General features: G+C 43.8%; 2 protein-coding genes across 2 annotated transcripts in view; one reads left to right on the forward strand and one right to left on the reverse strand.

Moving 5' to 3' along the window:
* STRN (striatin) overlaps positions 1–9,133 on the forward strand; it is a gene marked incomplete at its 5' end in the record, with an annotated part of 75,130 nt that extends 65,997 nt beyond the window's left edge. The window contains one exon of the mRNA XM_082305743.1: positions 19–9,133. Coding sequence (XP_082161869.1) covers positions 19–188 — 170 coding nt within the window. The 3' untranslated portion in view covers positions 189–9,133. The remainder of the gene's footprint in view (positions 1–18) is intronic.
* Positions 9,134–14,953: 5,820 nt separating this feature from the next.
* Positions 14,954–26,628, reverse strand: part of VIT (vitrin) — a gene marked incomplete at both ends in the record, with an annotated part of 37,731 nt that continues 26,056 nt past the window's right edge. The window contains 6 exons of the mRNA XM_082305440.1: positions 14,954–15,132; positions 15,748–16,261; positions 18,320–18,546; positions 19,053–19,156; positions 19,358–19,505; positions 22,243–22,305. Coding sequence (XP_082161566.1) covers positions 14,954–15,132; positions 15,748–16,261; positions 18,320–18,546; positions 19,053–19,156; positions 19,358–19,505; positions 22,243–22,305 — 1,235 coding nt within the window. The remainder of the gene's footprint in view (positions 15,133–15,747; positions 16,262–18,319; positions 18,547–19,052; positions 19,157–19,357; positions 19,506–22,242; positions 22,306–26,628) is intronic.

Consider the following 26,628-nt stretch of genomic DNA (forward strand, 5'->3'; position numbering starts at 1 on the left):
TGTTTCCCCTTTCTTTAGGTCATGACTGTTCAATTCGCTTGTGGAATCTTGAAAGCAAGACCTGCATCCAAGAATTTACTGCTCATCGCAAAAAATTTGATGAGTCCATTCATGATGTGGCATTCCATCCCTCCAAATGTTATATTGCCAGTGCAGGAGCAGATGCCCTGGCTAAAGTATTCGTATGACAGAGTGCTTCCCTTTCAACTCTAGCTTTGTATATATTTAACCAGCTGCACAAAAGAGAAGAGGAGGGCATGAGTCGTCTTATTCTGCCCTATAATTCAGAGAATGTTTGTAAGTGTTTAGTTTTGCGGGGTGCTGTTTTCTAAATTGACGTTTGTTCTGGTTTCTGTGAGCTCAGCTGGTGCTGAGAGCTTGGAAACTCTCAGTTTCAAATCGTTAAAAAACAAAAGAAATGCTTTTATTTCAGAGGGTGTGAATTTTCATCCAGGCAGGCCTTGGGTGAAACTAGGTCTATGTATTCACTATTAATAAAATGGAGTACTGGAAAGAAGGGGTCTAATTGCATCAGGGAGTAGGAAAAGAGGGAAACTTCCTAGGATGCTTTTCATTGAGGAATCTTAATGTACTTAAAATTAAATCACCTGGAAAAAGTGTCAGTTCACATGCTCATTACCGTGTCATGTGAGAGGCACTTTGTCATCCCTTTGGTGTTAATAAAATAGATCTTGTTCAGAGAGCAGTAGCAGATAGTTAATATCTCAGCCACCTGGCTGCTAGCCTAAGATAAATGCAGTTAAAGGAAAGCAAATTACTAACATAAATTAAAATGCAGTAAAGTTTTTGTTACATCTTCTGTGTTATACAGTAAATATTTAGTTTGCAAAAAAAAATTATATAATTTTTTTAAGGACTCTATTAGCGTGTGGCTAGAAGCTGAGCCTTTAATCTAGTCCCAATTAACGACAGACTGAAGCAGTCTGTATATCCTGCAGTAGCAGATTTAACTTATTCAGATTTATAATGCTGTTTATTCTTGGAGATCTGGCACAAGAAATTATCACAAAGCTTTCCAAAGAAGCTGTCCTACAATTTAACTATCAAACATTCACCTCCTCTTTCTGTTCCTGCCAAAAAGGATATCATTCTGGGCATTAAGGATAACGGTGAAATACTTCTTTTGAAGATTAAACCTGTACCTGGTGCTTTGTATGGGTCCTACTAGTGCAATAGGTGGGAACTATACAAAGTTCCATCAGTTTCAGAGATTCTGCTACTTCTAGAGGTAATTCTCGACTTCACCATTTGTGGAACTTTATAACTTGTCTGCTTCACTGGGCGTATTTTGCCATTAATTAGGTTACCTGAAGAATGAGTGCTTCTTGTAATTACTCAATGGATGTGCTTTGTTTATCTATTCAGAGCTTCTCTGTTGATTTGGATGACAAATAACTTTTAATCCGATCTTTTAGTCTTTTTATCCCTTCTTAAAAGAAGGTGTGTGGATTCTTTTCTATTATGTGTCATCATCAGAGTTATTACTGCTCGTAAGTCTGAAGTTGGTGTTTTCCTCTAATGGGAATGGAAGGCAGAATTTCTGCTGGAGATGATTTCTGGTGCTGATGTGAGTAGGAAAGAACCCAATGCAACTCTTCCACATACCAGCCTGAGGTTAAGACTGGAAACTGATAAATAGATCTCTACCTTTAAACTGACACTTTTTAAAAAGGAATCATGGAAAGATATCAACATAAGGTTTGACTGTGTTGTTTTCAGAGTGGCATTTGGGGATGGGACCACATTTGAAGCTGATCTCAGAGTTTAAATCAACTATATTATTTAGAATAAAAGGTTGACCTGTGCTGTTTGAGCCTGCAACACATTATATTTACTGCTAAAATATCCTGGAATACCTTTTATTGCTCAGAATATTCAGATAGTCACTTCATTATATTGATATGCAATATATTTCCATAGATAAGATTAGAACTTTTACCATGAAACGGATGACTACAATAGTAATTCAGATTATGTAGTTTTTATAAAGTGTTTTGGTTATGATGGAAAGGGGGAAACTTGGCTGCAAAACTGAGCATTCAACTTTGTGAGAGTTCTGTGTACTTGACTCATATTCTTTCAGTGTCATTATTTTATTTCTTTTTGAAGAGGAAATTACAAAGATTTATTTGAAAAATTCTAAAAGTTATGTATATTATATATGTGTATATATACTGTAAACATGTATTAAATGTGTCTAGTAAGGGAAGACTCCATGGGTGCATTTTAATGTTTTAGTATTAAGAGTTCTCTTGAGTTTGTGTATACAAAGGATAATGGTGTGAGTATGAAATGAATGTTGTGCTTTTGCTTACACAATACAATATGTAGCTACAGTTGTTTAAATTGCTGTACATAAAACTAATAGGCTGGCATGCTTGTTTTTAAAGACTGTCATTCTGATTACAATTGGAATGTAAGAAGTGGCTGTTCAAATGTGAATTGAAAGATGTTTCCTTCTCACTATTGAGCTCTTGCTCAAACTGAAAAGTGATTTTTTTTTTTTTTTTTTTTTAAAAGCTGGCAATAGCTAGAGGATGAGGTGCCTTTAAAAAACAAAACAAAACAAATGTAGCCTTACAAAGAGGTTGTGGAGTATATATATTTTTGTGCTGGTCTTCATAATTGATGTCAATGTCTTTTTACTGTACTTGCTCACATACTTGTAGGACTGCAGGGTATTGTGCATGAGCCTGTCAGATCTTCTGAACATCATCATAGGAGTTAGGGATGAAAAAATTACTTAGGTTATCTGGTCCATCTACTTCTAGCAGGGTTGTAGACTTGTGCATTTTAATATTGTCTTGGTCAGTGGGGTTTTATATATGTTCTAAACAATTAGGCTTCTTTTCGAAGATTATTTCAATGATTGCATCTCACTGACAGGAGGATTTACATGGTATTTACTAGTTCTTTTTTGTAACTTCATGCCAGTATTCCAAGCCATGTTTCGTGCCATTTTACATATTCCTCATCGTCTTTGTAATTTGGAACCTGCGTGCACGCGCTGGTTCTAGCTGTATATTTCCATTGTTTTCCACTTTCTTCAACCTATTTTTTAGTCTGCTCTTTTTACACAACTTTTTCTTGTTTTCAGCTTTTTAGCTCAGTTCTCCATATCTTGGTGCCCACAACACCATTCCACATGCGTGATTTGTTGGACGTAGTCTCAAGGTCATCTGTTAAGTATGGGGTTTGTTTGTTTTTTTTCCTCTGTAACATGATGCTTTTGTGTAGGAAGACCAAACTTTTGGTCTTCTGGCTAGTGTCTCACAAACCCAAATCATATTTCTTTTTCTGACAACTGTTTTAAATAACTTTGAGCCTTGCTGCTTCTCGAGTTTCTCCTTCGCTTTCAGTGTGGTGTTATGATTCTTTTGCAGCTAGATACTTAATTCCTGTTTCATGATTTTCCTGGGTTTTATAAGCTTTGAACTTCTGATCTCTGAGGGCACTAAATTCTTTTCACTTTTTCCATTTTATGTGCAGTTCTTTCTGGTTCAGTGGAATTGGTAACTTTCGTTAATGTGATACATACTGTGTTGAAGATGTAAACAAAACTGGACCTAAGGCTTATTCTTGCAAAAAAGCATTTTTGTGCAACATCGGTATATGGCATTTTACCATTACTATTTTTCCCCTATCTAATTTACATGGTACACTTTTTAAATGGTTAACTCATAATTTTTTGTGTATGTTAGCCTGTGCTACTGATTTTGGTTTTACTAACTAATTAAATGGGAGAATTTTCAGTCCTTCTGTATGTTGAAAATTGGTCTGCTAGTTTAAAATACTCTCATTTCTATTTCTTATTTACTGCACTGTGCTGTTTCCTTTCACATATTTGATTCAGTTACCAAAACGCTTGCACAAAATGATTTGGAGTAGCCTGGAAGAGGCTCTAGATGTAATTATATTGTGGAAAACATTTTCTTCGCTCTTACAAAATCCTAGTGTCTGCATTTATTTTTGTGCCTCAAAGACAAAACTTTCGACATGTCAAGTAAATGATTTTATTACTTGTAAGAAAATCACCCGATGAATGTTTTGGGATCTCATTCATCTTTATTTTGATAAAATACGTTCTTTGGCAAGAAGCCTGTACAACTATATGTCACATACTGTAGGTTATTTTTTAGGCCGTGTGATTTCAAAGAATGTTATGTTAAAGCAGTCCCATACGTAATGTGTTTGAGTCAGTGTGTGATGTTCACCATACAGTTTTGTGATTAGGTCATGCAACACCATTTTGCAGTTGTGAATTTAAAGTAACCAGAAACTTGTCCTTTTGAATAAATGTGTAAGAGATAAAGGACTTAGTTATACCAGCTTTTTCAGTACACCTGTTTGATTGCAGATATGTCCCCTTTCCCCACCTCCTTCCTCATGTTTTAACAATGTAATTTTGGGGAGCAGCAATTTCCATAAACTGATGTGTCATTTGGGCAGTGTTTGATTGGCAGAAGTGTTAGTCTATCCCAAAGGAAAGAAAAAATTAAAAAGTGGGTATAACCATCAGATAAGCAAGTTTTGGGTTTTTTTAATGCCTTTCAAGATGTGTATTTGGAAGCGTTTGCAGGCTGTGGTTTGGCAGTGTCTTTGCAGACTGTCCTAGGGAGCCTACTTGACACCTGTGTGAAATATCTACTAAACCTAGTAAAACCTAGTAATGCGGGTTGAGTTAAGGAAGAAAACGCAACCTTTGTAGTTGTCCCTCTGCGTGTACTGCAAGAGGCTATAGCAGTGTTCTCCTGGGAGTCATCTTTGCTGATGAAGCATCAGGTTTGCAGTATAACGTTGGTAATTTCTGCAGCATGAGAGTACCTGAAAATGACATTATTTGTATTTTTACTTTGAAGATCGTTTTAGCAGTCATTTGGATGATGTGCTGAACAGCAAGGGAAGCAGGGAGACGGTTTGCTGAACTCTGCAGGGGATAGATAGTAGGTTAAATGGCCAGAACCGATGTACCCTCCATGTGACTGGTATCATCTTGGGAGAATTGGGCTGGAGAGCAGTGCAGAGTTTAGCCCTATGGTATCACAAAGGAAACCATTAACAGGTTAGAGTAGCAAGTTTAGCGAGGCTTTCCCATAATGATTCTTCAGATTTATTCATTTGTCCATTGGCTGCAGGTTATATGAAGGATAAAATCTAGTATATATCCAAATTCCAAATTATGCACTCTTGTGTCAAAGTAAAAGGTGGACATTGTTCAAATTTCAAAACTATGTCACTTTAGATGAGGAGATGGCAGGCGATTTGTAATAGCTTATTACTTAAATTCTAAGAACAGAATTTACTCTTCTGTTAACATAGTCTTCATCTTGGGGACCCAGTTATGCGAAGATTAGTTCCTCAGACACTGTAGTGGGACTACTCTTCTGCTTCCAGATAAACATTTATTTAAAAACAAAATTGCAGGACTAAGACTTTGTCTCATGACATCCATCAGTATTGAACCAAAGCCACAAAATTTGGGAAGCAGAGTAGAATTTTAGGCTTGTTTCTCATTTTTCTTTTCTTTTTTTTTTTTTCCTTCCATCATAATTTACATATTTAATATATGTTATATACAGCATCATCTGTATGACTCACTTCACATTAAATATCCCATTCTGTAAAAAACACTCCTTCAGTACTTTCTCATACAAACGAGATGTGAATGGGACCAGTAGTTCCAGGTAATTTGTGACTCACTTAGCGTATGTGTCTTTCAGCTTTCTAATGGGTGAGCTGATGAGATTCATGGAAATAACTGTGAAAACATGATGCTGCTTTTAATATAGCATTTAAAAACATTCTGAAATTTGTGGCTGTTTAGCGCAAATTGTTTTGGACTATACTGTTCAGAATGAAGAAATCAGAATATGATAGTAAACCATTTACATATGGTAAACTGGTTTGTATAAGACGCTGCAGTCTTTGACACAGTAATTCCAGTTTTCTTGGGCATCTGCTGTTGGTGAGCCTCGCAGGGATGCTCAGCGTAGCTGTTAGTATTGAGTGACAGAGAGGTATAGGCAAAGGCTTCCCTGCAAAAACTACTCAGATGTTTCAGAAAGCTCCCTTTTTCCATAAGGACATGAAAGCGTTGAGAATATTTTATCTAAATCTGATAATGTATTTAGTTGAGGGTTACAATAGGTGAACAGTCTTGACTCTCTTATCATCAGTGTCTTTAAGCTTAGAGACTAACACTGTTACTGAAACAAATGGCCTGTGAACTGCTCGTCAGAACCTCCGCAGTGTTTCTGCTGAGCAGCAGAGAAATGGATGAAAACCACAGTGTTAATCCGTCCGGTTATACAGTGGGTGTTTTACAAGAAATAGCCCATATTGTAAAAGGTAGTATTACACACAACAGAGCAAATGAACAAACACCTGGGGAGGCGGGGGGGACTAGGGTGACCTTTGTGTAAGTAGTCCTTGCTCAGGCAAGTGCTCCTGTTCAGCTGATGGGACTGATCCCAGGAGGGAGGATGGTGGGAAGGAAGACCTTTAAAACTGTCTCTGCCTGTGCTAATGAACATACCTGTCGTGCAGGTTATCTGCCCTTTGGAGATCTGATTTTTATCTTCCCACTTAAATCCTCCTTTATGCTATATTTTCTTAGAATCTTAAAATCCCATCTGCAGTGGACTCTCATTGCAGGGTAAATTTCATAAAGAACTATGGATTTTTCTCTTAGAGTGTTTTTGAAGGGTGGTGGAGTTTCAGCTTCAGCCCTACCCCTCCCACCACCAAAAGGCTGATTTGTGCCTTGTTATTCCCAGTTCGTTTAATTCTACTGAGTTATCTCTTACCCCACCTGCTGACTTAATTTTGCTGCTCTATAGTCTGTTGTGAAAACTTAGGAAGTGCTGTATTGTTTAAGATGTTTTTGAGAATCTGAATTCCACTACAGAAGGTGTAAATCCAATTGAATAGTACAATTTGTGGGTCTCAGCTGGTTCGTTGTCAGGAGAGATTTGTTGCTGGGTAACAAAATCCAAGCTATGGCTGAACTAAAAAGGCATTTAATAATAATATATGCTTTTTAGCCCAACTTTCTTCCTGATTGAGGCTGGGTTGTGGTATTGTGTGTTAAACTAGTTTCACCCTGCTCGTGCTGCCAAGCCGTGTTGTGCTCTGGGAGATCACACCCACGTTTAAACCATGCCTGCGCATGTGTGTTTCAGGCTGCTCAAAGCCTTGTGTTGCCATGGTCCTCAAGCCCGGTCTACTTTCATCCCCTCAGTTTGAATTGCAGGCTCCCAAAATTACTTCCTTGCTATGTCAAGGAACCCTTGGTCCTCACACCAGAGTATTGGATGGGGACATTGAGAAAAGATTTATGCAGCTGGATTTGTACTGTTCTGAAAGGGAAGGGATAACTTGTTGCAAAGCCAAATATTTTCATTATTTTTGGATTACTTACTAAAAGCAGCCAAAACATTGTATAAGGGATAAATGATGGACTTCAAGCTAATATTTTTCCATTAAAAATTTATTTTTTTATTCTTCCTGTCATCAAGATAGTGCTTTTTGAATGTAGCTTGTTTTCAGATGTATGGCTCCTAGAATTGTTTCCTTGCAGTCAGACATTTACAAACATGCATAGGTTTTGAAAACTGTCTCGTATGTGTTAGCACTTTTTCTGGAAATGCAAACTGAGCATGTTAGCTAACAATTTCTTGTACCTTTATAGCCCAAGCAGACTGAAAAGCGGTCTTGCACTATGTTTTCCTTGAATCGTGCATCTGAAAAGACTTGTAGAAGAAAATCCATGAGGAGAAGACTATTGTTGCTGTAAGATTCTCTGTTGACATTTGTCAGCATATCTACTACCTGCATTGTATTTCGTATAAATATCTTCAGTTGGTTTCTTGTAAAGGAAACTGTCAGGTTAAAAAAAAAAAATTTCCAGACAAATTTCTTTGCCTTATGGACTGTAGTTTGGACTTTTTTTGTTGTTGTTTGTATTAATACACTTTTTTTTTCTCCTCTCTACAAGAATAACTATTGAACTTAGAGTTACCTGATGGTTTTCTTTTGGAGAAGATTCCACAGGTGATAACCACTTAAATGTTAGTAATTACAGTTGCTCCTCTTCTGTTTTGGGTCGCTTCCATGACAGATAGTTGATATGAAAAGGCTACTGTGACTGATGTATAAACAGCTAAAGGAAATTCAGACTCCCCTTCAGAATTATGCTGAGGTTATGATTTTGCACACCAGTTTTGAATGACTACTTTGAAACAATGTTGAGCTTCAAGTGTCTTGCAAAGTGGTGGATCCAAATGAGAAATACCTACTTGTTGAGTAATGGTCTGCTTGTCAGTTTGTGTATGGCGCAGTACAAGGCTGTGTCAGAATTTCCGTACCACCAAATTACCTTGTTTAAATGCTACTGTCGTACAAAAGTGAATGTTAAATAATTTAAGTGAGAAATTATGTTTTCTAACTTGTGAAGGAAATAGTTTTCTTCGGAGTAAGGATCCATAAATTTCATGTATTTCATGATTTCAGAAAGGCTTCTTAGTCATGGGACATGAGAAAAGTGAAAAAGTGATTTGTTCTCCAAAGATTTGATAAGCATTTATTATAAAAAGTATAAATTTTTTGTTTTAAATGAAAATGCTTCGTCAAACACTTAAAACTTCTTACTAAAATTCAATATTTTAAAATCTTGGATAAATATCTAAAATGGCAGAGATAGAAAATTCAGAGGGAGGTTCTTTTGAAATACACAGGTATATTTTTGAGCTTCTCCATTGCACCCCTGAATTTTCTCTTTTTCACTGCAATTCCTATTTTGTGAAACATCTTGGATAGGTTATATTTAAAGCTACATTCACTTGCCTGAATAAGTCAAGTAAATATTTTGTCATTAAAATTATGTAGATCTGCTTACGTTAGTGTGCCGTTTTAAAATGAGACCACATTGAGGTAACCATGCAGGTATTTGTATTGGTATGACAGTAGTGAAGTGGGGTAGCTGTGTACTGTGCCCGCATTCTGTGCTGAGCAAAATCACATGGACTTCCAGAAATACGCAATGGTTTTTAAGAGCAGCTTTATTTAATGTTACAGCAGCAAGTAAGTGTCATTTGTACCATATAATTATGTAAATTGGGTGCTAATAAATACTATTTTTCAACATTTTGTATTGTGTTTGTAATTCTGCGTTTTATCACAAGATGTGTGTACGAGGAGGGGGAAGCGCGCTCGGACTAGGACAAGCAGACATGCGTTTGGAGGGGTGTGAGGTAACTTCATGTGAACTTCCTTCTGGACTGTGCAAAGCATTAGCCTTCACAGCAGCGTCTCGGTTGTTCCGATCTCCATATGGCTTGGTTTTGTACTGCACTGCCACCCCGGTGCTGCTGGCACCCTGCCTCTTTCCGTGCACTTTGGCACACGGCCCCCAGCATCTTCGTGGGGTGAACAGGCAGGCAGAGCGGTGCGGTGCCGTTGCGCAGGAGCTGGTCTGTCAGCAGTGCGTTGATCGCAGCGAGACACGGTGCGCTTCCTGGGGAGAACGTTCATTTAACATAAAAATAAGCGCACGGTTCTGCCCTTGGGGAGAGGATGAGGGAGAGCGAAGCACACATCACAGATGGTAGTCGTGTTGCTACGGGAAGATGCTCAGAACGGCACTGTTGAGGGGGTGGCATGGGAACCTACACAGAGCTGAGCAGAACAACTTGTTAGCGAGTCCATCCTGTTTTTTCTAAGCTTGTAGGTGGGATAAGCGAAGCTCTCATCTCCTCTCCATGGTAGGTAAAATAAGCCTTCTGATTTAGTCCTACTCACCTTCCCTCCTCACAGGAAAGGAGGAATTGCGTTATGAAATGGCAACACAGGTGCATTCACCCCAGCGTCGTGCCTCCAGAGCGGGTCAGTGGAAGATGCCTGAGGCAGGGAGAAAGAAGATTCCATGAATGATGTAGGAGTGACCTTCCCACATGGGAGGCCTTCCTAACATCCTTATGGATTTGCCTATGAACAAGACACATCCCCATAATGATCTGGATGCGAGAAAAGTGAGCATATTCTCTTTGGCCGTATGGTGAAACTTTTAACTACCATTTCTCTTTGTGCTTAAAAAGAACTCACTTCTATGAGCGAGTGTTGGAGTTCTTGAACTGCATTATCCATGTTTTTATTAGAAAATCGGAGAAGGGTTTAAACTGGTGTTAAGGAAAAGAACACTTGCTTTCCTTGCTATTCAGTATGACTGACAGCTGATTGTGAGCGATGTAGCTGATGCAGTGCTAAAACCTGTGATACACACGCCTGCCCCGGTTTAATTTTTTTAGCAAGGGGGGGAAAAAAAAAACCTACTTTGAGGAATTTGAGGCACTCAGCTATATAGATGTACACTTGCAATGTTTTCAATATGTAGGTGATGTAGCAAATGGAGATGGCCTGGTACTGTCTAAGACTTCTCAAACTGAGGTGGGAATGGAAAAGAAAAGGGATAAGGTTGTTTCCATAATCTTGCTGATGGACAGAGAAAAATAACTAGAAGAATGATAGAGAGTGACTTTGTTCAACCATGAAGTAATTTAAGGTATGTATACCACAGAAGACTGACTTAGTGTTTGGTGTCTAGGTAATATTTCTGATATTTAATGCTTGCTTTGACTTGCCAAGTAGATAACATGGATAATTTTCTGTGGAGTTTACAGGTAGGGTGTTAAATCCACTAAGGACATTTAGATTGGGTTGGTCCTGTCTGGATGCTTAACCCCAGAGCTTTCCCTGGTTACTGGAACGGTTCCCCTCATGTGCTGGAGAGCCGTGGGGGAGGAACGCGAGGAGGAAGGGGGAGCTCATCTGTCTGCCTGTCAGAAAAGCAAAATTCAGCAGCTGCTGTGGGGAAACCCTCCTCTTGCTGAAGCAGCAAAGCGGCAGCAGCTGAGGAGCAAGAGGGCATGCACAGCAGGTGATGCCTTCTGTGCAGGGTGGCAGTGGCAGCAGAGGTGCTGAGCGTCCCGCCTCTGGACCAGCGAGGTAAGATGCTGCTGGGAAGCAGGGGTTTGAGTTACCTCTCTCTGAAGAGGTGGTTGAACTTTGAATTGAACGTTGGTTGTTCACCAGGAACGTGAGTAGCTCATGCTGCAGTTAGAGGCAAGAGGTGCTGTCATAGATCTCCCCCATGGCTTTTGGAGCCTGGACGTCGGTATGTATTTCCAGGTGGGTGTTCTGCACTGTGAATGCTGAGCAGTGATAAGCCACCAGCCCAACTCCTGAGTGCAAAGATGCTTATGTCCTAGGGAGAGAGTGATCGAACAACCCCCTTTTGGCTAGGTGCCCAGTGACTGGCTCAGACAGCTCCCAGCCCTGGCTGGCCGCCTGCCTCAAAGTCCAGCCCTTTGGTACCTTTCTCTTTTGGGTGCGCCAGCCAGACGGCAGGTTCCGCCACACTGGTCAGACATCTGAAACTACGCGGCCCAGCATCAAGCGTCTGGACATCTAGATCCTCTCTGATTCAGCCCTGCATCTAGAAAGTGTGTAGAGACTCTCTTCATTGTTTTGTTCAGCTTCCAAAAGAAGTCTGGTTCCAAACAAGATGTGATCTTGCAGACTTGGGAAAATACATAGGATTTTGATGCCTTTCAGCCATCAGACTCTGCTTCAACGACTGATTCCTCTGATAGATAATTTGGTGGTCCTTCCTCTGCTGGCTCACTTTTAGGCTTTTTTTCAGCTAAGCATGTAAAAGGATGGCATTAAAACACCTGGGGCTTTACCAACCTTGCTAGGGCTTCCATAATCTAGTAAGAACCCCAGCTACGTTTCAGAAACTAAAATGGCATGGACCATATTTGGTGTTTATTTTTTAACCACATACAAGATGACACATTGCATATGCCTTTGGGACAATTTTATTGCAAAAGATATAGCAACTTGTATTGATAAGCTCAAAATAGCTTGTATATGTTACAGAAGGAGCGCTGCTGCTTTCTTCAAAGAAATATAGCCCCCCGAACATTTATGAAGATTTATACGTAAGTTATCTTGTTTTTAATAAAACAGTATTTAGAGACTTTAATAGATGGCAAGTATTTCGATTGCTATGAAAGGTAAAGGTTAAGAGGAGTGTGTTCTGTCCTGATCCACTCGCTTGCTTTTGTTAATGGAAGGGTGTAATCTTACAAATTTTGAGGCTCACACTTAAGTTTACAGTGTTTATGAATAGGACGTCTAAGTTTAGATGAGAGTCAGATTAAGCATTAAACCACTTTCTCACGTCAAGATCCAACAGTTTCAAGGTCATCCCGAGAAGTTAATAAAAATGCACATCGGCAAACGAGCGCCATAGTTGTTCTGTAAACTTAAGATAAACCATTTAAACAACAACAAACCCTGAAGCGCCCTTTATAAATGCTTGACACAGAAGATAGCCGTGCAACTTCCCTGTGAAAGAGCATTTAAAAGCTTACTGTCATTGCTTGAAGTTTAAGCTTTCAGAAGAAATTAAAATGCATATCCTAAAGAACACGTGGCTCTAACTGTTCCTAACGTCTGTCTCGGCTGTCTGTGCTGTGCTTTTGGCAGAGCACAAGCGAAGCACTGGGGTGTCTCTGCAGACTACCAGTCTTCTGTGCTGCAGGAGCGTGGCCAGTATGGAAAACAATATGCGGTGGTAAGCTGTTGCACTGAAAATTAAACCACAATATTAAGTGTAGCTAAAAGTTAAGACTTAGACCTTTTTCTCAGCTAGCCCCACGTTAAAATTCAAGCAAACAGGTTTTCAGACAATAAATCTGGTGTCTGAACTGAAGTCCCCAGTAAATTCAGTTTATGCATTTGAGATTTGTCCAGCCCATGTAATGTCCCTTGTTGACAGAGAACGAGGCTTTCAGCAGAACGGTAGTGAGGGAGGTGGGTCAGGAGACGGGGGTTATCGGGGGTTGCTCTGCTTCTACCTAACTCTCTATCCTTAATCTTTACTTTTTTCCAAGCCAAGAGGCTATTTCTGTGGAAGTGCAGAAGCACAGATCAGTGTTAAAAACTCTCCATACAAATATATTTTATGTCTTTGTTTTGCTTTTTTTGGAAGCTGGCAGTGCCCACCGTCTTCTGTCTGGGTAGCATTATTGTATTGATGATGTTCAGGAAAAGCTGGAACTGCAGGTTTCTTCTAAGAGGAAGATCTGAACCTTCCCTGTGTAAAACTGCTGTTTCATTCAGGATTGGCTTTGATAACCTCTTGAGAGGACCCTAGCCTGGCATATGTTATCACACCAGGGAGATCATGCAGCGTCTGCTGTTCTCATTACTTTGCATTATGCTTACTTCATTGGTAATTTTTGAGCTACTTCAGTCATATTTCCAAGCATAACGATTTCAAAGACTGTGCTACTTTGTTGACAGAAAGGCAACTCCTTTATGGCAATTTACTTCAATTTATGTTTTTATATGAATTATCAACATCCTGGGTCATGGTTATTTATTAAAACTATAAAGGCTATTAAAAATCTGGTTTGTGAGTAAAAGGTGAAATTTGAGTTTTAATTTCTTCCCATCTCCTGTCAGTTCCACCAGCCTGACGCGGTGTGGCTTTGATTGCCATAAGGTGCGTGAACACACACGTTTTTATTGGCTCTGAAACTCCATCCCTTTCTTTCGATAACTTTGCTTAATGAACATGTTTTCTTAAATTATACTGGCTGGAAACATAACCAGCAACTGCTGCTTCCTAATCAAAGTGCAATTCTTTTGACCTTCTTAGTGTTTCACTCCTCCCCTGCTGCCTAGTGCTATGGCTACTTCTTCACTTAGGAAACAACCGCGTGTTTTGAATAGTCCAGAGCTGTAGTAGGTTCATTTTGAAATCAATCCATAAAACAGACATCACTCCCAAATTTGGGATAGGGTATCTGTAAATGCTTGAAATGCTGCTTTTCCCAGTGTATAATACAGAACTTCAGGTAATTCCCTCTTAAATCCTGTTAATGGCTCTTGAATAGCTCTCCTCACACTAGAGACTGCTGTAAGCTGTTCTGAGCTGTGGTTTAATGATAGAGCGGTGGGTCTCAAATGCTTTCCTGATTGTGAGCAACTTAAACCCACAATTTTCTCAGAGAGTCTCCTCTGTCCTGGCAGCTCTCCTGCGGTCCTGCAGGTCTTGACCCGCACAAGAGCGGAGCAAGTGAGCTAAGAGGACAAGACACATCTTAAAATCAAATATTAATACAGTGCTGTGGGAGATTAGATTCCAGTTCCTGCATGTTCGCTGCTTTGTGGATTTGGGGCTTTATTGGGCTTGACAAATGGTTGTAGGGTCCCACAGCTTGACCCTTTCCTCTCGCTCAGTCTCTGGGTTTGGATAAATCTCAATGCTTGAGTTTACAGTAGCTGAAGCTTAACTTGCTGGCAAGACAGCTGTACAGAGAGAGAGAGAGTGCCTGCTTTTACGAAGGTACTCAAATTTGAGTCATGTCCCCCTGAAAAAAAAAGCGTCTGGTATTTCAGCCCTGACCTGGGTGCCAACTGGTGGCCAGTGCCACACGGAGGTGCTTCTGCCACGGCAGCTAAGCAGCGTGGCTGCTCCCTGAAGGGACCTGCTCACATCAGGAAGCAGGTGGTACATTTTAAGGAGCTTGTGTGTGCCCGAAGGTGGGAATCAGACAAGCTGGGCCTCTCTGCTGGAAACAGCTTTTCAAACAGGTCCAGTTATTTCCTCCATGTTTATTGCCTCTTTTGCTATCCATCCAAATCAGAGTTTCTGAAGCCTGCGAGGAGGGGAAGAAAAAAAATCAACAGTCTACACAGAGCATTATCATGCATAGGGACAGAGCTGCAATCAACCTTGCTGACTGGAAAGTGCCGGAGAAAAACACCTCCAGTATTTCTTGAACTGAGGGCTGGCGTCACTCCTGTGGCACTTGGCGTGCCTTCAGCATGGCGCATGAGGGTTCCGCCTTGCTCGAGTCCGTCAGTTCCGTGGCTGGGAATTAAATTCTGTGCAAATGTTTTGGATGAGCTGATGAACAAAGCGGTAGAGGTTGTCAAAGTCATCCACGAAGAAGGAATGCTCCTTATCGGGGTCCGTTGCGATGGCTTCCAGTTCATCTTGGGCTGCCCAAGCAACTCCGACAGAGTAAGCTATAACTCCTAGAAAGAAACCCAGAGTTTGGAATGAGCATAAAAGTTGTCATTGCTTAAATTTTATTTAAGACCAATACTGCAAACGTAGTTGCCAGGCCACAAAAATGTTGCCAGTGAGTTGCAGTGCTCTCCCTCTCTGTATAAAAATGGCATTTTCAAATTGGAGGAAAGGTCTAGTTTGTGCTTTGGAAGTACCTTCTGCCAACAGCAGAAAGGTTTAAACAATTGTAAAGCTCTAGCTCTGGGTCTGAACACCAGGCTCCTGAACAACAGGTTCTCGCTCCAATGCAAATGTCTTACCAATTGTGTTGGAAGATGTATGATTATCCTGACTGGAAAGCCAAAGGAGGCTTCATGTGTTACTAAGACAGTAGAAATCCCCTGAGATCTCCTACACATAGCTGCATTTTGCTAGATTGATGTGAATTTTTTTGGAAGGTCCTCATTCAGATTTTAAATAGACATTGGTCTTGCTTAGAGCTCAGTGAGACCCCAGGGTTAGGTGCTGCTCTTCATCCTAAAGTTCCATCCAGTGCCTTCAAATCATAGCAAACTGCATTTCTCTGACCTGGATAAATGCTGAGGCACGTAGAAAGAGCAGCTAACGATAGAGGAGCTTACCGTTTTGGTGAGCTGCCATGGCCGGCACCCTGACATCGTCATAAGACCTGCCATCTGTAATGAGAATCATGATCTTTCTTTTGTTGGGTTTGGATTTGCTGAACAGCTGCTCTGAGGCGTAGCTGATGGCTGCTCCTGTGCTGGTCCCACCGCTCCAGTAACTGATCCTTTTAATAGCACTCAGCACGTCCTGCTTTGTGCTGTACTTGTCAAAGCTGAACTCGAGCCTTTGCTCATAGGTATACTGAACAGCTCCGATGCGGGTGTCGGTGTCCGAAATCTCAAACTCTTTGCTGATGTTGGCTACAAACTGGAGGACTGTGCGGAAGTTGCTGGTGCCAACGCTGCTGGAGCCGTCGATTACGAAACCAATGTCAGCTGAATTGAGGCACGTCTTGCTGCAAACCAGCCGATCGGTGTCGCAGACCCGCTTCACCAAGGGCTGGACCACCTTGTGTAGGCTGAACCAGCTGGGCACATTGATGGAATAGAAACCGTTTGTCCTGCAGACTGCCTGCAAGGCAACACAAGGACGAATGCAATGGGAATTCAGTCCGCCTGTTTCAGTTGAGGTATGTAGCTAAATTGTAAATATAGGCTCCTGGAAAGAGCAATGCTGGAGTCTGAAGTGGCCTCTCCTCCAGTCACCATCTGCTTCCCTGGGAAATGACGTCAATCTAACATCACAGATACTTGTGTAACGAGTCAGTTTTTCCTGCCTTTTTTTTTTTTTTTTTAAAAAGCTGTGGGATGGAGCTGATATTATACTAGTGAAAGAAATGTAATAAGCAAGTTTGCCACCTGTCAAGCTTTTTTCGATAAGTTATAGTTTGCAGAGAAAGCATCCAAATCACAGAGCTGCAGTTAGCGTGGCTCCAGCGGGCATTAAAGGAGCCTGTGTGTTTGCCAGGTGGCAACTTCAGCTCCCATTGTTCAGGGCAACAAGGAAAGTTTTGCCTGCTAACAAACCCTACTACCTTGAACTGAAACCTAGGACTGAAGTTGGGTTATCCTTGGCTCATACCTTTCTAAGCAGAAAAAAAAAAAAAACCCAACCCAGGCAATTTTCGTGAAAATGCAAAAAGCCCATAAAGATTCCCCATTGTGCTGGCTCTGCCAAATAGTAAAAAAAATTCATTAATTTTTATAACTGAATACTTGTAGGGCGTAGATCGGCGGGAGGCTCCTACAGGGTCAGTGGGGGTCAGGCGGGTGTGGGTAGGGAGTCGGGGTGGCACAGAAGAGGGAGTGGGAGAAGTCAAGTGGGGGTGGGGGGAGTGGTGGGGACAGGCTGGATCCTTGGCTTTAGTGCCTTTTAAAAACTAATGCCTCAGGTCTCTGGGTAAGAATATTTTGTTCAGCCAGGCTTTATCTATCAACTTGGTGTGTGTGTCTGAGTGTTTTAGAAGACTGAGGCACTGTTTTCTTGATGCCTGGTCTTGACCAGCATAAAGCCTAACAGCTCCAAGGGAGTTACAGTTCCCATCAGTCTGTGCTCCTCTCCATGTCCTGCTCTCGTTTGCTCGTACTGTCTTGCTGCTATTTTAGTGTTAGATGCAGTAGTATCAAGTCACCGTTCCCTCTTTACCTTCCTATTCTGAGCCCACTCTGCTCCCACTTCTGCTGTGTCCTTGGCAGGTTTGTAGAGACTCACTATAGCTTTGCCCTTTTAAAAACATTAAATGCAAATGAGACTACAGTCCAATTAAACGCTGACCGGAGACAGCGCAGCTCTCTGCAGCAGCTCTGAAACTCATGGAAGATTATTTCATGGCAGAACGACATGGCTTGGATGGGAATCTGTTTTCTGAAAATACCAGATAACTCGACCCTGCTTCCTGAGCCCAGCCTGCTCTGGCACTTGGTAGTTACCTCCTGCCATGACTGGGTGCCAGCTTGCCCTGAAGCGCTGTTGAGCAGGCAGCTACCGTTAGTGCCAAATACAAATCGTTCAAGGTTTACGTTCTCTTTTTTTGCTGCATATGGCAGGGATTTACTCTTTTCCAAGAACTACCATGAAGTCCATAGCAGCAGAAACAACAGAAAAATAACCTGCATCAGATCAACAGTGGAAACAAAATGTTTGTGTTATTCCAGTATATCTGAACAACTGCGATGTGCCTGTGTTGGGAGTGTCCCAACATTTGCACGTATGGGACCTGTTTTTAAATGCAACACTGACGTTAGGTTGACAGGGCTCCTCAGGCTTTGCCGGGTGGGAGATGCACAGCAGGAGGCTCGTGGAAAGCTCAGGCTGCAGTTGTGCTTTGTCATGCTAATCTGTATTTGGAAAACCTCTCGACTCAGTACGACTGCAGGTTTGTGCCAATGTTTAGTCAGTAAAAAGCCTTTTGTTCCATGATGCACCTCAAACCAGAACTTCACTGACTTCATTCCCTTTCTGACTTCAGCATTGCTGCCTGGCTCTTTGTACAGGAGGCTTCAAGACAGTATAAGCAGGACAAGAAATAACCATAACTGGTAAGAAGGAAAGGGAAATGCCCTGAATGAAACAGCTTGGAAAATGTAGTTAGAGCCAAGCTCCTGGCCAGAGCCCAGCCCAGTTAAGTACCTTGTCCACAAAGTTTGGTTCGATAACGTTCTGCTTCTCACTTTCAGCAGCTGCTTCAATAGTGACAAAGAAAATGTTGATCCCTGATTCTCTGGCCAGCCTGGAGGCCTCCTCCACTCGGTCGGTCGGCCACCCATCCACCATCACTACAACCACGTTGGGTGCTCCACCTCGGTTTCCGTTAGCATCCGAAAAGAAGTTTTTGTTAACAAATGAAAGTGCCTTCCCTGGAATAAAAGAGGAGATGAGGATGAGTTAGGAAGGTCTGGAAGCACTCTGTCTGGTAATATCTCACAAAATGGCAGGCAGAGGGCTGATTCAAGTGTTGGAGCCCTGCCGAGAGCTGGGGAAAGCAGTGTCTGTGGCTGTGCGAGCAGGAGGGGAGGTTGTTGCTGTCAGTGCCAGTGCCTCCTGAGCCCTCCTGCAGTGAACCCCTCCCTGTGCCCCAGAGGAGCTGGGGGTGACAAGCTGGCTTAGCAAGGATCCCCGACACGTCAGTGGGACCTGCCCAAGAGGAGAAAGGTAAATCTTGTCCACTTGCCACGGACTCGCAGCGCCCTGGACCAACGCAGGCAGGTCATGGTGGGAGCAGCACCCCCTTGCCAGCCCTGCCCTAGCGCTGAGCACCGGTCAGTCACAGCCTCTGTACCTGGTGAGGAGGTGTGGGCTTGCTACAGCCCAGGCTCTGGAGCCCTACCCGAGCTGAGGACGTGCAAGCAGCCCCATCACTTACCAATGTTGGAAAGTCCACCTTTCTGTGCGATTTTCTCAATTGCGTTTCTTAGATCCTTGGAGTTGGTATAAGTTCTTAAGTTAAATTCTGTGGAAGGGTCATCACTAAAAGAAGAAATGAGAGCAATTGTCAGGTTTTTGCTTCACGTGCAACAACACAAAAGCTGTAGGACCTGTCTGTGCTGCCCAGCTCCTGTGTGCGAGCTGGAATGAGGCCTTTAGCGCGCATCAGCCCCAGAGCTACAGCTGCCAGAGCGTGCAGTCGTGCCCCGTGGCAATGACAGTAGCTGCACGAGAAGCTCTTACCCGTACTGAACGATGCCCATCAGAGGACCAGCGCTGCCAATACCAAGGGCTTGAGCCACGTTACCGAGGAACTGCTTCTGGAGCTGAAAGCGGCGTTTACCAATGCTCCAGCTCCCATCCATAAGGAAGGACAAATCAACCTTGCAGTCTGAGAAGAGACACAGAAACATGGAAAATACTTTTAGTCCTTTCTGATAGCTATGCCTCTTGTGAGGAGCAAAGGCCTAAAAAGTCTGCATCCAGTGACTTGCCCTACTGCACAAGCTCTACCAAAAAGCCTTTGATGAGGACAAGTCACAGTGGGGGGCTCAAGTCTCTCCTGCTCATTGTCCTGGTCCTTGGCATGATTTCCTCCCACACAACATCCAAGCCTGGCTGGGTGACAAAAGGGCAAGAAGCTGGCCCCAGAGGTCAGTCTGGGGTTAGGGAGGAGAGGTCAGCCACGCAGGAGAAAGCTGGCTCGTGTCCTGTGCCCTCAGAGCTGCGGCTTGGGCTCGGCCTGCTTTATTCACAGTCCAGAGGTGGTGAGAGTTTGTAAAGCCAGATGCGACCCTTGGATTTTGTGGTCCGGCCACCTGCAGAGCACAGACTACAGGGATTTCCTTGGTTATGCTTTTGTGGGCTTAACTGCTGTAATAGACATAGCAGGAACAGTTCTTCACATATTGTGTTAATGCTGCTCAGAAGGGAGGGAAGATCCACTTAGTTCCCTAAATGTGTGATGCCCGAGACGTGCCTTGGGGCAAAGGACATCGTGGGGTCTCTTCAAGGAGCTGCTGACGGCAATCCTGGCAACTCTGTGCTTCTGAATGAGACTCATACGGCAGCTTCACTCTGGGCTGGAGCTAACATCAGGGATGATGATTTCACTTGGTGTGTTCAGACAGAGCAGGCGCTCTTTTTGCGCGTAGCTGTAGGCTTGTACCTGTGTGTGCAGCAGCAGTGTGCTGTTGTGTGTTGTCTCTCTGGGCTGAAAGCAATTTTCTAGAAAACTTATGCCTGCACCCAAACAAACTCTTCCCTCTAATTACACAGATGAACCTTATCTTTGTGCTTCTGCAAAAGCTGTCTTCATCACTGCCGGCCTGCTTTTACGTCTCTGCAAGTTAGTGGTAAAACATTCATTGGTTGGACTGCGACCAGGAGCGGAATCAAAATTTGGCTTAACTAGAGCGCTAATTAACATTTTCCCCCTCCGGTGTCTGGGTCATCCCCATCTCTTGATTTTCCTCCGATGATGCCTCCTACCAATCAGACTGTCCAAAATAGTGTGTTTTAATCATTAGGTAGCCCGAAGGCTACAAAGCGCCAATTGTTCTTACTGGCTTATGCAACTGCCTCCCATCTCATTACCTTCAATTTTTTCTCCCGTAGCTGTCTGTTTTTCTAATTTTAATAATGCTGAATTATAGAAGCGTGACTGAGAACCGTGTTCGTTCACAGCAGATCATGAGGCAAGGCCGGGAACCCACAACAAATAATACCTCAATTAACAGCCAAGTTTTCCTGAATTTCCTGTCCTTCAAAGGGAGCTACGCCATGCCGTCTATATGGGGAAAGTGGGGAGTTGTTAGCCAGCAGGGTCCGGGCATGCAAAGATTTACATGCGCTTATATACAGACTTAATTTCTGGGGAGGACTCAGACAGCAGGAGCATTTTGGTGTTGGGACGTCAGTGGGACTCTGCAAGAGCACAGGCTAAAGGTGCTTTGTAGGGAGCTGAGTGCTTTCTGATTTGCAGGGAGGCAAGATCTGAATTATAGCTTTTATGGTCCTAGAGGTATCAGCAGGATGAGAGTTTTGATTTTGGTGTGCCTTATCTCAGTTCAACTGCTGGAAACACAGCTGTGCTTGCCTGCGATTCTGCTACACTGAGCTCTGCTTTCCTGCAGCGCGGTTGGGTCTGTAGGGCAGGTCCTTCTCCTTTTCTTCTTCTTTCCCTTATTTCTGTATCAGTTTTAGGGGTATTTGACATCTTTGATGATAGGGAAAAAAATACTTTAAAGGATTAGTAGGAGCGCCTGGGGATACATAGACATTTGGTTCAGTAGTTAATGTAAAGAGTCCTTGAAATGCCAGTTCTGCTAGGGATGGCATTCAGCTGCTGGAGGATGGGCAAGAGAGGACCCGGGAGCCAGTGGGAGGGTGAAGCCCCCTCTCTAGGGTGGCTTCCCATGAGGAGGTGACAGACAACCCCATCTCTCCAGTCAGAGTTTGCTTTCTCTTTCTCCTTCTACTCTGGGCCCCATCTAAAGACGACTTAATGGGCAAACCTGCCTTTAATTATAAACGGCTGTAGAAGATTTCCTTTTCAGAGCAGGGGACCTTACATCTCCATCCCTGGACTGAGGGATCCTCCATGCTCCCTCTGCGTCCCCTCTCTCCTTGCTGCGGCAGGCGCTGGGTCCCTTTCTCAGGTGGTTTCCTTCCCTCCCACCCACTGCTGTGGGAAGGGTGCCCGCACTGAGCATAGCCACGGGAGCCTGCTCTGGTCAGCAGGGCTCACTGATCTAACCCCGGCCGCAACACACTGGTTTGCTGTCTTCCACCATTAAAGCCCCTGAGTGAAGCTCTGTGCGCCAGGAACGTGGAGCTGATACTGCCCGGGAAGAGGTAGCGGTGAGCAGCCACCATCTCCCTGCCCAGGTAAGCTAAATCTTGACTGTTATTTATTTCCTTCACTGTACAAGCAAAAACCAATTATGAGTACGAGAGGGGTTGGTGGAGAATGCTCGCTGTTCCTCTGCAAAGGAAAAACGCGTTCCTCGAGTTTCTTAGGCTTTCTTGAAAACTTACCTTTTGCTATTTAATTTGAATGCATTCTAGCAACGTGTAATTAATAAAATGGTATCACTTAATTATGAAATTAATTCTGAAGTACATACTTGGGTTCCCCTGGGAGATGGACTCCAGCGGCTTTGGATTGAATTCTCCCTTTGAACTGAAGCCTAGAGAGAGGAAGGAAAGGCTCCATCAGTGTGTGCTCGGTGGCTGCCCTCGCTCTGGAAGGAAGCAGGCAACGGGGGTGGCTGCAGAGTCCCCCCTGGCCCGAGGATTGATGTGGGAGGGAAATGAAGATGGGGGGCACATCCTTGGAGCTTACCTTTTTCCACCTATGTCACTTCTAGGATAAAACAAGAGCAGAGGCATTTCTAGAAGTGCCACCAAAATCTCTCCAAGCACCAACTTTTGACTTTGTGAGTCAGTCCCCTCACTGTAAGGGCTTGAGAGCAGCATGGACAAGTAGAGGGTTCCTCAGGTGCAGAAGGTGGTGGCCATGGTGCGGGGTGGTGACCTCCCAGCGCTTCACCACTGAGAGAACCGGTGCTGCCACCCCGCTGGCTCGCCGTGATTTACCTGTGCTTTACAACAAGCTGCACAATGCCCGAAGCAGACGAGTGACAGATTTAGCATGTTGCTTTTCTGTCTGGAGAGGGAGGCACGGGCAGCAACTCACCCCACTGTGTTACAGCTGGGGAAGCAATGCAAGCCACAGCTCCTCAGGTGCTCCTGGAGGACTGGGTTGTTTTGGAAAGCACAAAAGAAAGAGGGTAAATGGTGGCAGAGAGCTACAGTCAAATCATGGGAAACAGTCTCATGGGTCACTAGTGGATTTTAGCTGAGGACCCAGCTGAGATATTTGGATGGTGGCAGCCTTGAGAAGATGAGTTTTTGTCCTTGTGAGATGCACTGACTCACAGGGCATCATCGGGCTGGTGTCAGAAGGTTTGAAAATGCTGAACTTCACTCGTGACTTGAATGTCTGGTGAGAGTCTCCTACAGTACAGCATCTCCCTCCCACGCAAGGGCAAAGAGCTGTTTCTTTTCACCACAGCATGACAAGATTAAGGGATTTAGCTGGGATAATCCTCAGAAGAGGTAGCAATGATCAGACAAGCTCCAAACTGAATGCTCACCAAGGAAGCAGTTAGTTAAAAGAACAGCAAAATGGCTTATTATTTTTGTAGACTGCATATTAATTTTTATAAAAAAAGGAGGAAGACTTCCTTAAATCTTCATCACCAAATAAGTCGAGGAAAGACTACAGACTTCAGAAAGGCAGTAAAAAGGTAACTTTAGAAAATGTGAACTTAATATAGAAAAAAGATGAGAAATTACTAGTTGCCACAGAGCTTGTCTCTCCACAGCAGCCAGCCACGAGGAAGCCAAGCATGAGAGCATCAGTGTATGTAAAGAGAGCAGGCGGCAAAGGGGCATCAGCGAAGGTCACCACCTAAATATGACGGGAGGCATAACAGGTCTGAGCGCATGCACCCCCTAAGCTGGTTGCTAAAGATATTAATGACCAAGCCATAATAATGCAGAAAACAGCCAAAAAAATGGGGGGAAATACCAACTTCAGCTCCCTCCGTCACCACTCCTATTTCCATTCCAGTTATGTCTAATGATCCAGCCCTCATAAGGGGCAAATACAACTACTTTGAGTTCTTCCACCTGTGTGCTGAGAGCTGTGCATAGTTTTGAGTCAGGGGCCAAGTTTGTATTAAGTCTGAGTACGTAGTGCCTCATGTGAAGCTGACCTGATACCTGATCCCCTGCTGGGAGGCTATAGCACACTGCAGCATCCCTAAGGGACAGAAAGGTTGCTTTGGCTTCTTGTTTTTAAATTCAGCTGCCAGTGAAGCAAGTTTCTACTGCAAGGACTAAACAGACCTGCTAACAGCAGCACTGTGTGATTTCCCTCTGCTTTGCTTGTCCCCAGGCATCTGCTGTTGCCTGTTGCTAGAGACAGGACACGAAGCTAGCTGGAGCACTGGGTTTGGCCTTGTACAGGAGCCCGTGTGGTCGCGTATGACTGAAATAGGTAAAGGGCATAAAGATTAGCCCTACTTTGTTTGTGGCAAGAGCTAGTGATTTCTTTGTGCCTTTTGTTTGAGAATTTCCCTGGCTATGACTAGCTGGGTTAGGACAGCCCCAGGGCTGGTGTTGCATTTTATCACTGCACACGCGGTGCCCTGCGGTGCCTGCAGCCCCCGCGCGCAGCCTCCCTGTGCTCCTATCCAAGCTTTGGAGCAGATACTTTCTGGACAGGGCACAGGGGCTCTCCACCCATCCCGACACTGGCTCTTGTGCCAGAAATGCAAACCGACCAGCTGCAGGCACAGAGATGCACGAGTGTGACCTGGGGAGGCACCAGTGGCATGAGGTGCAAGTGGCAGCGGCGCAAGGAGGGGAAACAGGACAGGGTTAGAGGGGATAGTGAATTTTGGGCTTAGGCTGGTGTGTGTCCGTGGTTGCTCCTTGGGTAACTGCGAAGAAGGGCAGTTTAGCAGCCAGGCAAAGTAAAGCAAAGGAGCAGGAACTGCAGGAGAGTGCTTTGAAGGAAGTGGCCATGGGGCCAAGGGTTTCTTACAGGCTGAGGCTGGGCTGCGCACTTGCGTCTGGCAACCTTGCCACTCCACCAGCAGCCACAGCTTCCCAAACCCCGGAGAGGAAAAGCTTGCCAGTATGATTTGGCAATGATGTTCCCTCTTTGCTCTTGCTTTGCCTATGTGTAAATGCGTGCAGGCACAGTCCCACAGACACTTTCAGGTGGTGCAAACCATCCCCACCGCCCAAAGGCAGAGCCCTCTTCTTGCCAGGCACCCTCCTACCTGCTCCTGCCCTGCTACCAGCCCCCGTGCCTGCCCGGTGTCAGTAGGATGCAAGGAGAAGGGGGAAAGAGCAGAGTTAAACTGTGAAGAAAGAAAAAGGTTAATGATGGGCTGGACCAGCTCCCTGACACAGCTCACCCTCTCGCCATGCAGGTGCCTGGGCACAGGGTGGCTGGGAGGCACAACGGCTCTTTTTGCTGGCAGCACTGGCTTATGGTGGGTTTATCTGATGCAGAAGTTATGGGCAATGTGGGAGAGAGAGAGAGAAGGAGAGACAAAGGAAGAAATGACTTGGACCCGTACATAGCCTCTCTTTGTCAACCACATGGATGAGAATGATTGTGTTTTTTTCTTTAAAACCTGAAATAGTTGGCAGCTTGCCCTCCTGACTGTGTGTGTTCCAGTACAGGCTTTAATTACATGGGCACAGAACAGTTCCTTGGTAATAGACCAAAGCCGCGCTTCATCCTGCACACCACATACTTCACATGTGCCAGCGTGGTATCCCATATGTGCAGGTCCCCCTGCTTGCCTTATTTGCAGAACAGAAAGTAGGTGGATTTAACACCATAGTGAAATTAGATATTAACATGTGCCTTTCATTTTAGCAATTAAATTGTATCGGGAAGCTAATTCATAGTTATCTGCCTCATGCATTTGTCTGCATCCACTAAAATCTGTATTTCTCGCCCAGGCATACAGCTGACATTAGCTTTGTCAGTATGGAAAACCCAAGTGTAGGCAATGCAGCACTTTTCATTTTTATTTGCCAGTGCGATTACCAGTTCTTGAAGGTTGTGGGCCAGCTGGCTGATTTGTGCTTAGTGTAACAATAAGGTCACCCACCAAATAATCTTCCCCAACTAAGTGGGGAGGTGGTCAGTCTCTATGGGCCTTGCTGTTCTGCCAGTCCAATTTAATGTTGTTATTGCCATGGGAATTTCAGCTTGCTTCATGGGCAGTCTACTCCATGCTAATTAAAGTTCCCTTCACTGATTGTCACAGCTGTCCATACTGATTAAACTTCCCATTCATTTTAAGTAAGACAGCAGTGACTACATCCACGCTAGAAACCATTCCTTTGAAGTGACAATCTGAATTCATCAGACTTTATCACGCTAGTCTATGCAGGCACTTCAGTTGCTGAGAAACTATTAATACAACATCCCTTCCCCCATGCCCAACCTCTCATTGCATTTAATGCAATCTGTCATTTTCTGCCTCAGAATACCCCTCTGCACGCCTGGCCCCAGTGCTGTAGCTTTTTCTAAATAAGCACACCGAAGGCTTAAGATACAGCAGATAGATAGAAATGCTTCCTCTCTCTGGCTCAGGCTGCCGCTGATGGAGAAGAGCGATCTGTTCATATTTGGGATGATGCAAATTTTGACGGTGGCTGCTGACACTGGATTTGCAAGCGAATGGATACGGGCTATGCTGCTCGTCACAGCCAGTGCAAGGATTAGTCATGCCTCGGCTTTGAAGTAAGCAGAGTGTTCAAGGGAATGGTCTTTACAAGGGCCACCAGCACAGCTGTCTCCAGCAACAAAACCAGTGATGGAAAAGACATCTTATATTGGATGGTCCAGCCCCTCGTACGAGAAAGAGTACCCTGTAATGAATTAGCCTGTAGTTTGTGTAGTCCGCTTTAAATGT

Source organism: Platalea leucorodia, assembly GCF_965183815.1.
Source record: "Platalea leucorodia genome assembly, chromosome: 3".
NCBI lineage: Eukaryota > Metazoa > Chordata > Aves > Pelecaniformes > Threskiornithidae > Platalea > Platalea leucorodia.